The sequence below is a fragment of the Seriola lalandi genome, unplaced genomic scaffold (assembly GCF_002814215.2).
Source record: "Seriola lalandi dorsalis isolate HSWRI2012SDOR001 ecotype SW California unplaced genomic scaffold, Sedor1 jcf7180002054181, whole genome shotgun sequence".
Lineage (NCBI taxonomy): Eukaryota > Metazoa > Chordata > Actinopteri > Carangiformes > Carangidae > Seriola > Seriola lalandi.
This window is the reverse complement of record NW_019524734.1, coordinates 97,771-111,165: the sequence shown is the minus strand read 5'-3', so window position 1 is coordinate 111,165 and position 13,395 is coordinate 97,771. Positions and strand designations below refer to the sequence as shown.

At 40.1% G+C, this 13,395-nt stretch overlaps 1 protein-coding gene across 3 annotated transcripts in view; it reads left to right on the top strand.

Moving 5' to 3' along the window:
• astn1 (astrotactin 1) overlaps positions 1-13,395 on the top strand; it is a 375,360-nt gene that overhangs the window by 321,712 nt on the left and 40,253 nt on the right. For all 3 annotated transcript variants that reach the window (XM_087173331.1, XM_087173330.1, XM_087173329.1), the window contains 3 exons: positions 4,832-5,109; positions 7,231-7,364; positions 8,166-8,317. In XM_087173331.1, the coding sequence (XP_087029457.1) occupies positions 4,832-5,109; positions 7,231-7,364; positions 8,166-8,317 (564 nt within the window). The remainder of the gene's footprint in view (positions 1-4,831; positions 5,110-7,230; positions 7,365-8,165; positions 8,318-13,395) is intronic.

Below are 13,395 nucleotides of genomic sequence, written 5' to 3'. Positions count from 1 at the left end.
TTAAATAGCCTAGAGAGGCTTTACACAGAGCGTTCCTGAGGGCCATTTTCCCTCTGTGTTGAAACTGAATAACAGTTATATGCAAAAACAGTAGCTGTGTGCCTTTATGAGAAAGTGGATATTGTTAACCGGTAACAATGCAGCTGCAGTATCTTGTTTTTGCGATGTGTTTCTTTTGAAGCAGTTACAAATCAAAACCTAAATCCTTGAAAATAAAGAAAATAGCGAAAAGACCTCAGAGGTAATTTTAGTTTTTCGATTGGTAACGCTGGCTTAAAATCTTCACCTAAGTTTTACTGTTTTACTGTTACCTAGAGAGAGAGAGAGAGAGAGGACTGTTTTATTGCTCATGAGTTTTCAATTTTCAGTTTGTAAGTGAATTAATGTGCCATTTTCTTTTTGGAGGAACATAATACTCTGTATCTACTATTTACTGTACCTAGCCCCTAGATTTGTAGTTACAATCTGAGGTGAAGTGGAGAGGACATGGTGTGATAATATCCTGTGTATTTGGCCATCAGGGCAGACTGTTCACCCATTTCAATGCCCCCACCCCCACCCCCACCCCCGATGGTCCCAGCTGACACTGAGCGCTGCTGAGCTAAACCAAAACTAAACTGAACTAATCAATGCCAATCGTCTTTGCCCTAAAAGGCACCCAGCTGTCCTAATATGACTGCCACATTTAATTTCCATCTGCCAGGAGGTGGCAAGTGAAGAGAGGATGATGAGTGGTGATTAGTGGGAAGTGAGCCAGTTTGACAAGGATAGATTAAAGTTTGGCTGGTCAGGAGTGCAAGGACGTTGACATCCTTGGCAACGTTCAGATGAATGAAGTCTGAGAATGCAAATATTTTCTGCACATGAATAGACACACTCACACAACAGGCTCCTAGCTATGTTTTTCTTTTTTCTTTATCACTCTACTTCTCATTGATTTACTTGTACCCGCCCAGTTACACACACACCACCAACAAAAGCTTCTTTTTTTATTTCCTTTGATGAGCTACATGAAATCATCTCTCTCTCTCTCTCTCTCTCTCTCTCTCTCTCTCTCTCTCTCCCTCTCCCTCACACAAGCACGCACATACACACACGCCTCTCAGGGGTCAAAACGTGTGAACGTCCAGAGCTCACACACCTCTGATTGGTCGGGCCTTATCTGTCGATTGGTCTAGGTCGTCTAAAGCTTCACGCTAACATTAACAAAGACATGTTCAGTCGAGATGTGCACGCACATGCAAAGACACGCACATCTAGCGAGGGAATTACAAATGAACAACACTGTTGAACGAGGAACGTTCTGATGTTGTGGTAAGTCTGTGCACAGAGACACACAACTATTCACACACATTTACACCAGTTTATAATCCATTACTGGATCTGGGGGCAGCTGTGTTATCAAAGACTTTCATTCAGTGCATTAGTACATAAATTACCCAGATTAGGTTTCATTTGACTTTGTTAAGCGTATTACTGTAGATATTGTGTTTTTTAATTTCATAGTTTTTTTTGTATTGACCTTGTGATTTAAAAAAAAAATCAAAACAAACTTTAAGGCCATAACAGGAGTTTATTTTTCCGCTCCAAACGCCCTGATTCACGTTGAGTAAACAGAACATCTGGGTTACTTTAGACTTGTGCTGAGAGTTTCTTGGTTCAACAGAAACTTTTTCACCCTTTATTCAGCTGAATAAAATTTACTTGTCAATCATGACATGACTCAGAAAAAGCTGTTATACTCAGCAGGTGTTGGACAAAATGAAGTGTGTGGATATTTCAGAGTGGGAGAAGAGGTATAATCAACAAGGTGATAATTACCAAGACAACCACGCCAATACCAATGTTTCCATTGCACTTACATTCTTAATCTCTTTTTAATGACAAGTTAGCAACACTCACACTCACAGACACACACTCACACTCACACACACACACACACACACACACACACACACACACATTCAAATGTGTATGCATACACACATCCAAACAGATACACTGTGACTGTGACATGGAGACATTCTGCTACTCTGTTACTGGCTTTTGTATTTGGCTGCTTAGTCATATTATTAAAGGTCCACATTTTCCTATTTTCCTGTTTTTTAATTTGAAGTGTTGCTCCATAAGAAGACATATTTATGGTTTTAAGAACCAAAAACCATCTCAGGGTAGTTTTACATCTCCTCTCTCAGGCTTCTCTCTGGAGCTCTAGTAACAACAGGTCGGTGAGCCAATCAGAAGAGAGGAGGCTCTGAACCTCTCTTATTGATTGGCTGACTGTTTTCTGAGTGATTGAATAAGAATATAGCAGATTTCAGATTTCAAATCCTACAAGGTTGATGCTGGGTCCAGGTGGGCGGGGCTTGGGGCATGGCTGAGGGTGTTGACTGCTTTGTTTTGACATCACAAAGTTCCAGAAGTCCTGACGGCTGGTTTTAAGGCTCAGTTTCTGAATACAGGCTGTGTGCATTTCTCTGTGGACTGAGGTTTTGATACTTTCACAGTATTAATATAGAACCTACACCTGATCTATAATCACACTACACATGGACACAGACCTTTAGACTGGATGGGAGCTTGTTATTTTTCAGTCAGATAGAGATGTGTTGTTTATTAGAATATTTGGTAAAAAGGCTGGGCAGGTGTGTCTGTGCTTGTGTGAGCTTGTTTTGATGTATCAAATGTATCAAGAGAATTTGTGTGTTTATCCCAATTTACATGAATACAATTACCTTTATTTAGATGATTCCTCTGCTTTACAAACCAGGTCAAGTGAGTTTGATACTAAACTCAAATACAGTAACATACTTACTGTAGACTTATTGAGTGAAAATAGAATGGATTTGCAGAGAAAACACATTCAAATTTCACATAAGTTAGATTAAAAATAAACAGGAGCACACAAGAGGTATAGACATTAGACATATAAGAAAAAATTTGTTGTTGCAGCTTTGTTGTCGTTAATATGCGCATGTGTGCCAGTCCCTGAACTTGTGTGCAATCTTTTTCCCATCATCCCATGGCTCACAAACCTGAGTTGTATTCCATCAAAAGCAGCTTGCACAACAAGCATATTCCCTAATTGGTGCTTGAGCTTTTAAATTGCCTGTGTTTTCTCACAGCCAAGCAGTCTCCCAGAATGGTAATCTGAAAAATCCCCCCCCCTTTTAAAAGAGAAAAATAGTGTCAAAGTTCTGCAGTAAGCACGTTTCCCTCTCTTGCTGCTCTCTGACTTGGCCCTCGGAAATGGAAAAGCTACTCAGTCTCAGACAAAATAACATTTTATACGGAATAATTGATTCACATATTTACATAATACACAAGTTAAATATAACAAACTTGAAAAAGTAAACTTTTCATGGAACTGCTGCATACAGAACACCTCATAATCACCCTCGCCCCTCCACTTGTCACTCATCTTGATGAGCTGTCTAACATCTGATGGTATACAGCTGGATTCTGAGGTAACAAGCACAGACATGGCAAAGAGCAATCTGCTCTAGAACAAAGCAATACAGGCAGCACCTTCTTGTTTTTACATGTTTAGCTTTGTTATTACATCCTTTCAGAATATCACAGTCAAGTTTAGGACTTCCATTACTGATTTTGGCCATATATCATATTCTGTCTTAAACACAAAGTTAAATTTTCCCCTTTTTTTGGCAATAGAATCTTTCCGGTGCATCTTTCTTACAGTCAAATCTCTTCAATGGTGTCCCACAAGGTTCCATCCTAGGTCCTATTTTCTTTTCAAAGTCATCAGCCTTCCACTGCTGTGCAAATGACACATAGCTTTGTCTTTCTTTAAAATGACATGATCAATGAAAGTTAAACAGCATGGGACAACATTTTTGTTCTGCTTAACAAGAGCAAAAGTAAAATTGCCTCCCTAGCACTCCCACCTCTGTAGGGTATTTACTGACATATTTTGTGTCGTAGAATGATGTCTTGGGCTTGTTTTATCTTATTTCAGGCGTCTAACCAAAAACCCATTCAAAACCCATTGACTTCAGGGCGAGGGAACCGAAAGTGCAAAAATATTTCTAGGTTTTATGACTCATTCCTGCAGCACTCTGTAACTGCAGCAATAACAGCAATAGTACAGCAATCCAATGTTTCATTGTTCAGTAGAGATCTCAGCAGTTCACCTTATTTGCTAGAGAGAAAAGCTCTTTGTAGCTGTAGATGTGGCCCAAATATTTACACTCCCGCTCATGTATTCTGCTTGTGATGTAGAAAAGTTAAAAAGACTCCAGAAGGGAGATGTGGGAATCTGGGAACCTATTAAGACTTTGTAGTTTTGCCATGTTTTTGCCAAGAAATATTCTCTCAGTTCAGCACTCCTTTGCTCCCTTATCTCATTACTAGGAACATGTGACCTCACCATCTACAGTGTCTAGTATATACAGTGCATTCAGGAAGAATTCAGACCCCTCCACTTTTTCAACAGAAGGATTGTTGGCTTCCAATGAGCCACAATTGTAGGTGGGTTACTGAGAATACTATTGAGTAAAATAACAGTCCAAAAATATTTACTAAGGTAAAAAAGTGATCAACTTTATTTCGGCTTGTTTGCAATATAGCAAAGTGTGAAAAAAGAGAAGGGGTCTGAATGTATGTCATTATTGGTAATAAGACTTGTTATTTTGTTTTTCATAGTTTAATTCTATTAATATTTAATACTTTGTATTGCATCGGTGCTGTGTAAACTGTGTAAAGTGCATTGGAACATTTTTATGATTGTTTTTAAAAACAAGTGCCTTTTATATTTTAACTAGTCAAGTGGCAGGTCATCAGTTAACCAGTTCCCTTCCATCTGTCCATGCAGGAAACTCTCCTTCAGAGGAGTCAGAAGAGCGTGACAAGGAGCCCAGGACGCTTACCTATCCCGCATATATTGCCAGTCTGCTGGACACGGGTGCGAAACGTATGGCGGCCGGTGTGCGTATGGACTGTACCAGCCAGGGCCAATGCCCACGCTCCTGCCACCTCTGCCACATGAGTCCGAGGGCGGCACAAGGACGGCAGCAGTCTGAGCCTGTCCTGCTGCAGATTACCAAGGCTGCACCCATCTATGAATTAGTGTCCAACAATGAGACATACCAGGTGTGTACAGTGTTTTATTTGTCTTTATCCTTAATATACATACTATAAACAGCTAGGACAGTCTAATGTCTGAAAAACAGTCCTCCTGCACACATTATATAATTTTTCCGTTACACCCTCAAAATTGGTGGCTACATCTTCTCTCATCCTCCTGAATTGGATTATCTCACTTACCTTCCCTGTGTATGATTAAAGGAAGCAGTTATTGTCCAGAGTCCTTGTCATGCTTTGTTCAGTAAAATCAAAGTTTTCTTTGATCTGGAGAAAGTAAACTTTTCCACCATTTTCTCATCTAAGCTCTCTTAATGTGTGAGGACAGCAGCAAACAATGCAAAAACTCAATCCAGACCTGAGTATGGGTGTGTGATCATTTAACTACAGTCAGTCTATTAACTGGCATCCTGCTATGAAATGCACCATGTGTTTGTGACTGTACAGTGTGTTGGGAATCCATCAGGCCTGAAAACTTCATGGCCTCATTATGAAACAGATTACAGAAACAGGATTTTACAGAGAAGACTTTTCCTTTTAGAGAATCATACCTCACTCTGCCGGCAGCATGCTGTGCCATAATCTGCCGTACTATGCTGTGACTTATTTGACTTCATCTATACTGTATGTCGTCACTGCTTCTAGTCCTGCAGAAGAAAGGTTTGGTACAATGCTGTCCACCCTCCCGGGGTGTCAGGCTTTCATTGTGAAGCTCAGGCAGACCAATACAGCCGCTGTTATTGACTGCAGCTGTTTGCAGGTTGCTACAGCTTCACTGTGCATCCACTTGTGTTAAACGGTACACAGGCAGCATTTATGATGAATTCGCTCACACATACTCGTACCACTATGACATATAATTATGATATCTTCTATCTCAGATCAAAATGCACAGTGTCGACATACATGGTCAACAACCTGATACAAAACAATACAAATAATCCATCACTATTTGATACTATCTGATTTAATGTTGATTTTTATTGAACTCTTACGTTTTTTACAGTTGAAAATTGACATTTCTCTGTTCTGAGTAACTTAAACACTTGATATAAAACTGAGGATATAACAAATGCGTCAGTGTTGTCTTTAAAATAGATTTTATTCACTTATTCAGCATAAACGAATATTTCATAACAGCAAACAGCGGGGCACATCTTTATTGCAAAGATTGTAAAATCTTAACAGTATACAGTATCTCACAAGAATTAATCAGAAATGCTGCATTATGCTTCAATAGGCTTTATTTTATTTTATTTTTTGCGTAATTCCAGTTGCACAAAATGAAACTAAAGTAGTTCCAATAATGCAGTACAAAAGTAAACATATTACCTAGACATACATGTACGGTATCGGATAACTACAGTCACAGAAATAAACCACTGCTCCTCAATCCTGTCTCCTCCATTTGGCTCAGTCAGTTCTCATTGACATCACACCTTATGTTCTGTGGGGGGAGCAGGACACTTCATTACACTGGATAACTTCGAGGCAGTCTCTACAATTCTCCACTAAAGTGTCATCCATCTTAACAGTGTGTCTGTATGGGCACATGTCATTGTAAATAAAACAGCTCATGGTTTCAATAAATATCTTCAGTCAGAAGAAGTTTGGGGTCAGTGTGCTGTGACAGAATTCTAGCATCGGTAGCTAACGTATTCATTGCAGGTTGACTGTTGACTTAACAATGAGGTTTATTCAGCATATTGTATTTTATGATTCATATATTATGATGGAGAGTAAAGATTTCAGACACAGCTGGACAAGGTAGAGCCAGACATTTTCTTTCAGTCTGGGAATTTATCTTTAAGGATGTGGAAGGCTTGAAGTAGGTATATATGTTATTCTTTGAAACATCAGCTCTCTGATTTAAACATATCTGTCAACATTGAAAATGTTTTTTTAATGAAAGTTAGTAACAGCAAATGCCCAGAAATAATTTGATATTATTACTTATTACTTACTATCAAATGAATAGAAGAAAATAATTCTAAAATCCACATGACGTGAGAATACATTTGGAGAGTTACTGTGCATATGGGAATATTGCATGTTCCAATTAGACGTGCTTTGAATTGAGGTTTTGTCTGTCTTCTCTCCCTCTCTCTCCCTCTCTCTCTCCCTTCTCAGGCTCTTCAGGAGGCCATGATGAGCATGCTGTGGTGTTCAGGGAAGGGCGATGTTATCGATGACTGGTGTCGGTGTGATTCCAGTGCTTTTGGCACAGACGGGCTGCCCACCTGTGCCCCACTTCCCCAACCAATGTTAGTAACTAAGAATGAAAATTACTTTTCTCCTACACACATTACTCTCAGATGGGTTGTGGTAAATACCATCTATCATTTTACTGGCAGAACTCTGTCTCCTGCTGCAGTGGTCTTGAGTAATGTGCCGTCAAGATGCACGTGTACACTGTATTTTATTGCAGCCAAATATAACAGTCATGAATGGATGAGTGAACAGACCTAACAGGCACAGGTCCAGATGCCCGAGGGTCAGGGGCCACTGGACCAGAGTCTCTGTTTAAAGAGACCGTTGTTATTTCTTGCTGGAAAGTCTCAAAGCTCATTTAAACGATGCAAAACAACCACAAAGGCAGGCGAAATGACCACACAGAGACACAAACGAATAGAAAGAGACACAAAACAACCGCAAATTGACACAAACAACTACAAAGAGATGCAAACTGACCACAGAGGGGTTGGAGGTGGGATCATGTTTTGTCCATGAATACAGCAGTCACTGATTTACTTCTCCTGTCCAGCTGGGGTGTGCTAATCAATGGAATTAGCTTCTGTGTTGATTGGTTGACATTAAAACCTGAGGGTCCCACAGCCAAGTATGTGCAGCTGATCACTCCAGAGTAAATCAAGTCAGACACAACATAAGGGGATAAATGACTGGATTTCCTGTTGACAGAAGTGTGTGTGACATCGTAGAAAACATTTCTTCCTACAGTTTAGCAGAACATGATGTTAGCCGTCAGTTACAGTAATGAGACCAGTTTGCTGACAACATCTTTCACTCAGCGGCGCGGTTTTACATCTCTGTCACTCTGTTGCCAGGCTGAAGCTGTCTTACACCTACGAGCCCAGCAGCTCATTGGTCATCATGGAGTGGAACCACACTGAGCCACCAATCGGTGTCCGGATTGTTGATTACCTCATCAGCCAGGAGAAGGTGACAGAGAGGACTGACCACTCCAAAGTTGAGACAGGTACGTCTGCCCAGAACTCAACCCACATCAAAAGTTCTGCAATTGATGACATACAAGATCTGATAGGTGGAAAATTGTGAAACAGGTTAGCGTTGCCAGGCAACGAGTGATGCCAGTTCAGTCCTTTTTTTCCAGAAACTCCCAAAACATAGTTTACTCCCTGTCCTTCCAACAGTTACTAATCCAGCAAGAGGCACTGTTGATGTTTTGGATGTGTACCACTTTGAGAGGGGTAATGAGTAAGTCAGTTGGCCTCAGTTTGTATGGGCAGCTGTTGGCTAGTGTTCATTATTTATGCTGGCTCAAACCTGCCAATTTGTCAGCACCATGTGGCCAAAAAAAGCCTAATTTGTTTTTATCTAGTCAACCACCTGGAAGGAATCCTGCTCCAGAGGTGAAAAAGAAGGGATTTCATCGAGCTGTGGCTGTACAGTATACACTAAGGGGCTTCTGCTTGGCATCAACCCCCCTGTACTGTTGTCACAGAAAAAGGCTTTCATGAATTTCCACTTTTTTTTTATCATAGAAGTTTCCTCTAGAGTTTGGGAAAAGTTCCACTGCAAAAAACTTTCAATAAGGACATTTAAATCTGAAAGAAGTCACAGCTTTTCAAGCACTGGTCGCACAGAGATCCTGTTTCCTTCGGAAGATCCGTCCTTCGCTCAGGTTTAAACATCACTCTGTTTGCTTTAGGCTTCTTCCACTTGTAGTTTTTAAGGCCTCCACAAGATGGCGTACACCAGTAATAATAATCAAGTTTTGGAGTATTTATTTGTAGCATTTATTTTGTGGATTGAATTCCTGGGGCTGAATTCCTACATATTGATTTTTATAAAATAATCAGCTGTGCCAATTATATTTATACATGTTTATCCTATGGACCATTGTAATTCTCCTGCAGTGTTGCAGAAAAGGAGTCATACTGGTAATGACAAATTAGCGTATGATGTTTATTGAAATGTTTTTATTCTCACAGCAACAACACATTATCTTAGAATTAACACAAAAGTCTTGAAAACTTAACTTTTTCAAGCAGCTTCTCTTTCACTGAAGTGTTTTGAGAAGGCTTTATGTTTTCACTGTTTAATCCATATGGATTAAGACATGCACTTGTTAAGGTATGTTTTCTCTCGTGCTCTCACTAAAAGGAGAAACTTATAGGAGAAGCAGCAGCAGGAGTGTGTGCAGCTCTGTCATCCATAACAGAGAGTCCAGCTTATTTGGCTGGACCTATATTAGTAGAAACTGGCAAAACAAGGGCAGTTTATTTTAGCAGTAATGACCCAATCCATAATGGAGACTGTTGCAGTTCCCTGTGAGTACCAGAGTTTGTTGTAGCTTTAATGAGAGAATAAACTGTATTAGTCCAAACAGCGAGTATCATTAATCAATGCAGCAGATTCACCAGAGAGAAGGAGAGCACTTTCTTTATTACTGCTATTATAGTGAGTATGAGCTATAGGTTAAGCAGTTAGGTTCATTTTAGCTGCGAGGGATTTTATTTTCTATAAAGGAAGTTGTACCATTTGTTTATGTAAGTCAGTGTTTGGAAGCTTCAGCTGCAGACTCACTTATCTCTGTAAGGAAGGTGTGAAATCAGCAGTCGCCTCCTGCTTGAACTCAAGTGTCTTTCTTCCCCCTTTTGTATTACAAGCACATATTGCAATACTACGGTATATTTTATTTATATATATTAGTGAAGAATTTAACCACGATGAGCCATGATCACAGGGCATTTTCTCTTTTCTGCTTCGTCGTATCTTTGAAACATATTTGGTGTCGACGTGCGGCTCGTTAAACATCAGCTTCAAAGTTTGGTTATACCGTCTGTGCCGATGAACAATGCTTAATTGCTTAATTAAGTTGAATTAACACATCGTGTACACACAGCATCAATATCATCTTGAAACTTCATTTTGACACAGAAGAGTCGCAGATCAGCTTTTAAGGAAATGCCAACCCACAGGCTCTCATCATATCAGCTGATACCCTGCTGTAGTGGTTCACATTCTTATATTTCAAAAGCAATTGCCACATAAATCCTGGGTCTTTTGCTTTATTTTTCCATTTTGCCAGGGTGGGAATCCAGCGTTACTGTCAATGGAAAGTGCAGAGTCAGTGCTAATGTGTAGTGACTGCAGGAGCACAGCTGAAACTTTAGTGCAGGGGAGCATTTTGACAAGGAACAATGAAATATTACTTTAATGGCAAATATGACCTTTCAGTTTCTGTTTTGGAATTTTGGAACATAATTTCTTCCTGCGCCCTTTGAACAAATCGCGTGTGTCAGCTCACCATTACCACTGTGTTCCACAGCCTTACAAAACAAATGTTTGTCCCATCCCCTAATCTACGCTGTCAGAGTGATAAACACAGAAGATGAAGGCGGCGGCTGCTCGAGTATCCACCACGACTTTCTGTGGTTGAGAGAAGATTTTTGGGGCTGCAGTGCTTTGATATAATGTTTACTTGGACTTAAAGTTCAAACAAACTTCTTATCGCTCCACACAGTCAGTCTTTTAGGCTTCAGAATAGCACTTTGGTTCAAGATCAAAGTTTACAGTTGTTGGAAAGAGTCAATCATGATCAGACGTATTGAAAGAGACATAATTTCTTTTTGACGTAACAGGAACCGCTGCAAGATGAAGACATTACTGCTACAATAACCTGCTGTTGTTATCAGTCAGCGGTTGATACAGAGATATAGAAGAGATAACGACAAATATTCCGATCAGATAAACAGTCTTACAACATATGGTCCTGTATCTAACAAGATACAGTAACTACCAAGGAACTTATGGAAATGTTTTTGTGGAAATCAGCATCGGTACTTGGCAAGAAACACAGAAACTGTGGCACAGGAATATTCCACTCTTGACTGGATTGTTACTGTCATTTTCCAGTTTACAGATTCTGTTGCAATGTCTAAATAAGACATTGTTCCTTTCCATGGTGTCATACACTTCAGCCATCCTCATTAAACTAATGGAGATTACTTTCTTACACAGGGAAATGTCTTTACTACCCCTCAGCTCCTTCAGCTCCACACATGGATGATTTCTTCATCCCTTACAGGATGGCATATTGTGGATATTGTGATGGTTCACATCGGAAAAAGAGATCCCAGTCTCTTCATTATGTGCCTCAAAACAAACTCACGGATACACCACTTGCCTGGGAGGTATAATCCATCACTGCAGAACTCAAGCAGAGGATGAGTTTATCAGACTTTACTCACTCGTTTGTTGCCCCATCGTGTCCAATCTCCACCACAAGAGATGTACGACGCTGCACAGACACAACTCTAGTTAAGAGCAGTCTGAGAGTATTTTATCTATAATGTGCACTTTGAGGTTTTAATCAGTGAAATTCTCTGATGTTGAGCTTTCTGAACCTCATTTGTAATAATAAATATTGTATCTTCATCTGTAGGATTTAGAAAGTAAAAGTCCCCAAACTTTAATTTATAAAAACCAACCTGAATATCAGCTAGAGCCACCCTAAGATAAGGTACCCATGTGTTTCCATGTGGGGAAATTATTGGTATATTCTTTAAGCTAGCTAACACTCAAAAGTTAACGTCCATTTACTAAATACTTCAGTGTTTTCTCCCCGGCAACAAAAGAGATTAGCATCTGGTCCAATGATGATGAACCTTTCTGGGGCAGCACACTGATGCTGGCGATCAGTCAAGTCCTCCGTGCACTGCAAGTTAGAGCTCCGCATCAGCTCAGGACTGTTGAAGGTGCAGAGCAGCTGTTTTGACTCTGTGACCATGCAGAGGTTATTAGATGTTGTGCTGTTAGTTTCAGTGCAGGTAGAGACTAAGTATTCAAGAACATCAGAGAGTCTCTAACGGGATATAACAATCACTACTTTTAAAAGAGGACTTCACTGTCTAACTGCCATAACATAAAATGGCAAAACCACTAGTTTATATCAGTTTAAATTTATGTTGCTTTGGTCCCAGGCAAGTGTAACCTACAGTATAAAGATATAAACATTTATGCTTTATCGAGTCTTAGACATCATTTATTTTTTAGGCCATAAGAGAACAGGGTGAACTAACACGCTGTGCTGATTTTGGAAACACAACAACATATTAAAGTAAAGCAATTCAAGAAAACCCAAGGATGTGCATGTTAACCCGGTATAAACCATTTGTTTTCCCACTGGTACATACAATTGATTCCACTTCAGTGCCTGAAATAACAGAGTATAGCTGCAAGAGAAAAGAATAAATCCTCTCTGATATAGACACATAGACTTTGTGGGGAAAAAAGGTTTTGCTTTGGACTATGTAAACATTTCCACCCGCTGAAAAACATGCGTTAAACCTTAAGAACAAAGCACAGAGAATTGTCTTGTAGTGCTTTCACACACACACTGCAACCCTGAACTTATCTAGACAATGCCCGGAGGAGCTGTATGTGAGAACAAAAATGTCCGACTCAGTTGAACCAGACATTAAACGGACTTTACACTGCCAGCTCCCGAGTACAAAGTCCGTGTAATGTACGATCGAGCCCATGTGTGAATAGAGCCGGTCATTATCCGCTGAATTCACAGCAAACGAGTTGGCACGTCGATGGCGTTTCTATCCTACATCCTGTCCTCTCTACCCAGGCGCCACCCATCATCTAAACCAGTATTTCCAGTAGGTGAGAACATGTCTGACATGGACGATCTCATGTTGTGTGAAAGAGCAACTCCGGACGGTGTCCAGAACTGATTCTCTGAACATTGTTCACACGAGAAAACGGCTCTAAAGAGCAAGAAGCAAGTTACATTTGAACCCCTTCACCTTCAGGACACCCACCGCACACCAAGAAGATAACGTGTAGGTCAGGGGATTACACAGTTTACTGAGATCACATTCCATAACTTCTGAGTGTTGAAATTGTCAAAACTTTTAACCGCTCTCTCTCTCTCGCTGCCTTTTAGACTCTCCGATGTGTGAAATTGCCCGCCACTGCTCTAATTACACTGAGTGAAAGTTATCCAGCTCTGGTTGGTGTGGCTGAGTTGCTTTAAAAGAAGATAGAAAAACACATACACATACATTGCATTCAGAAAGT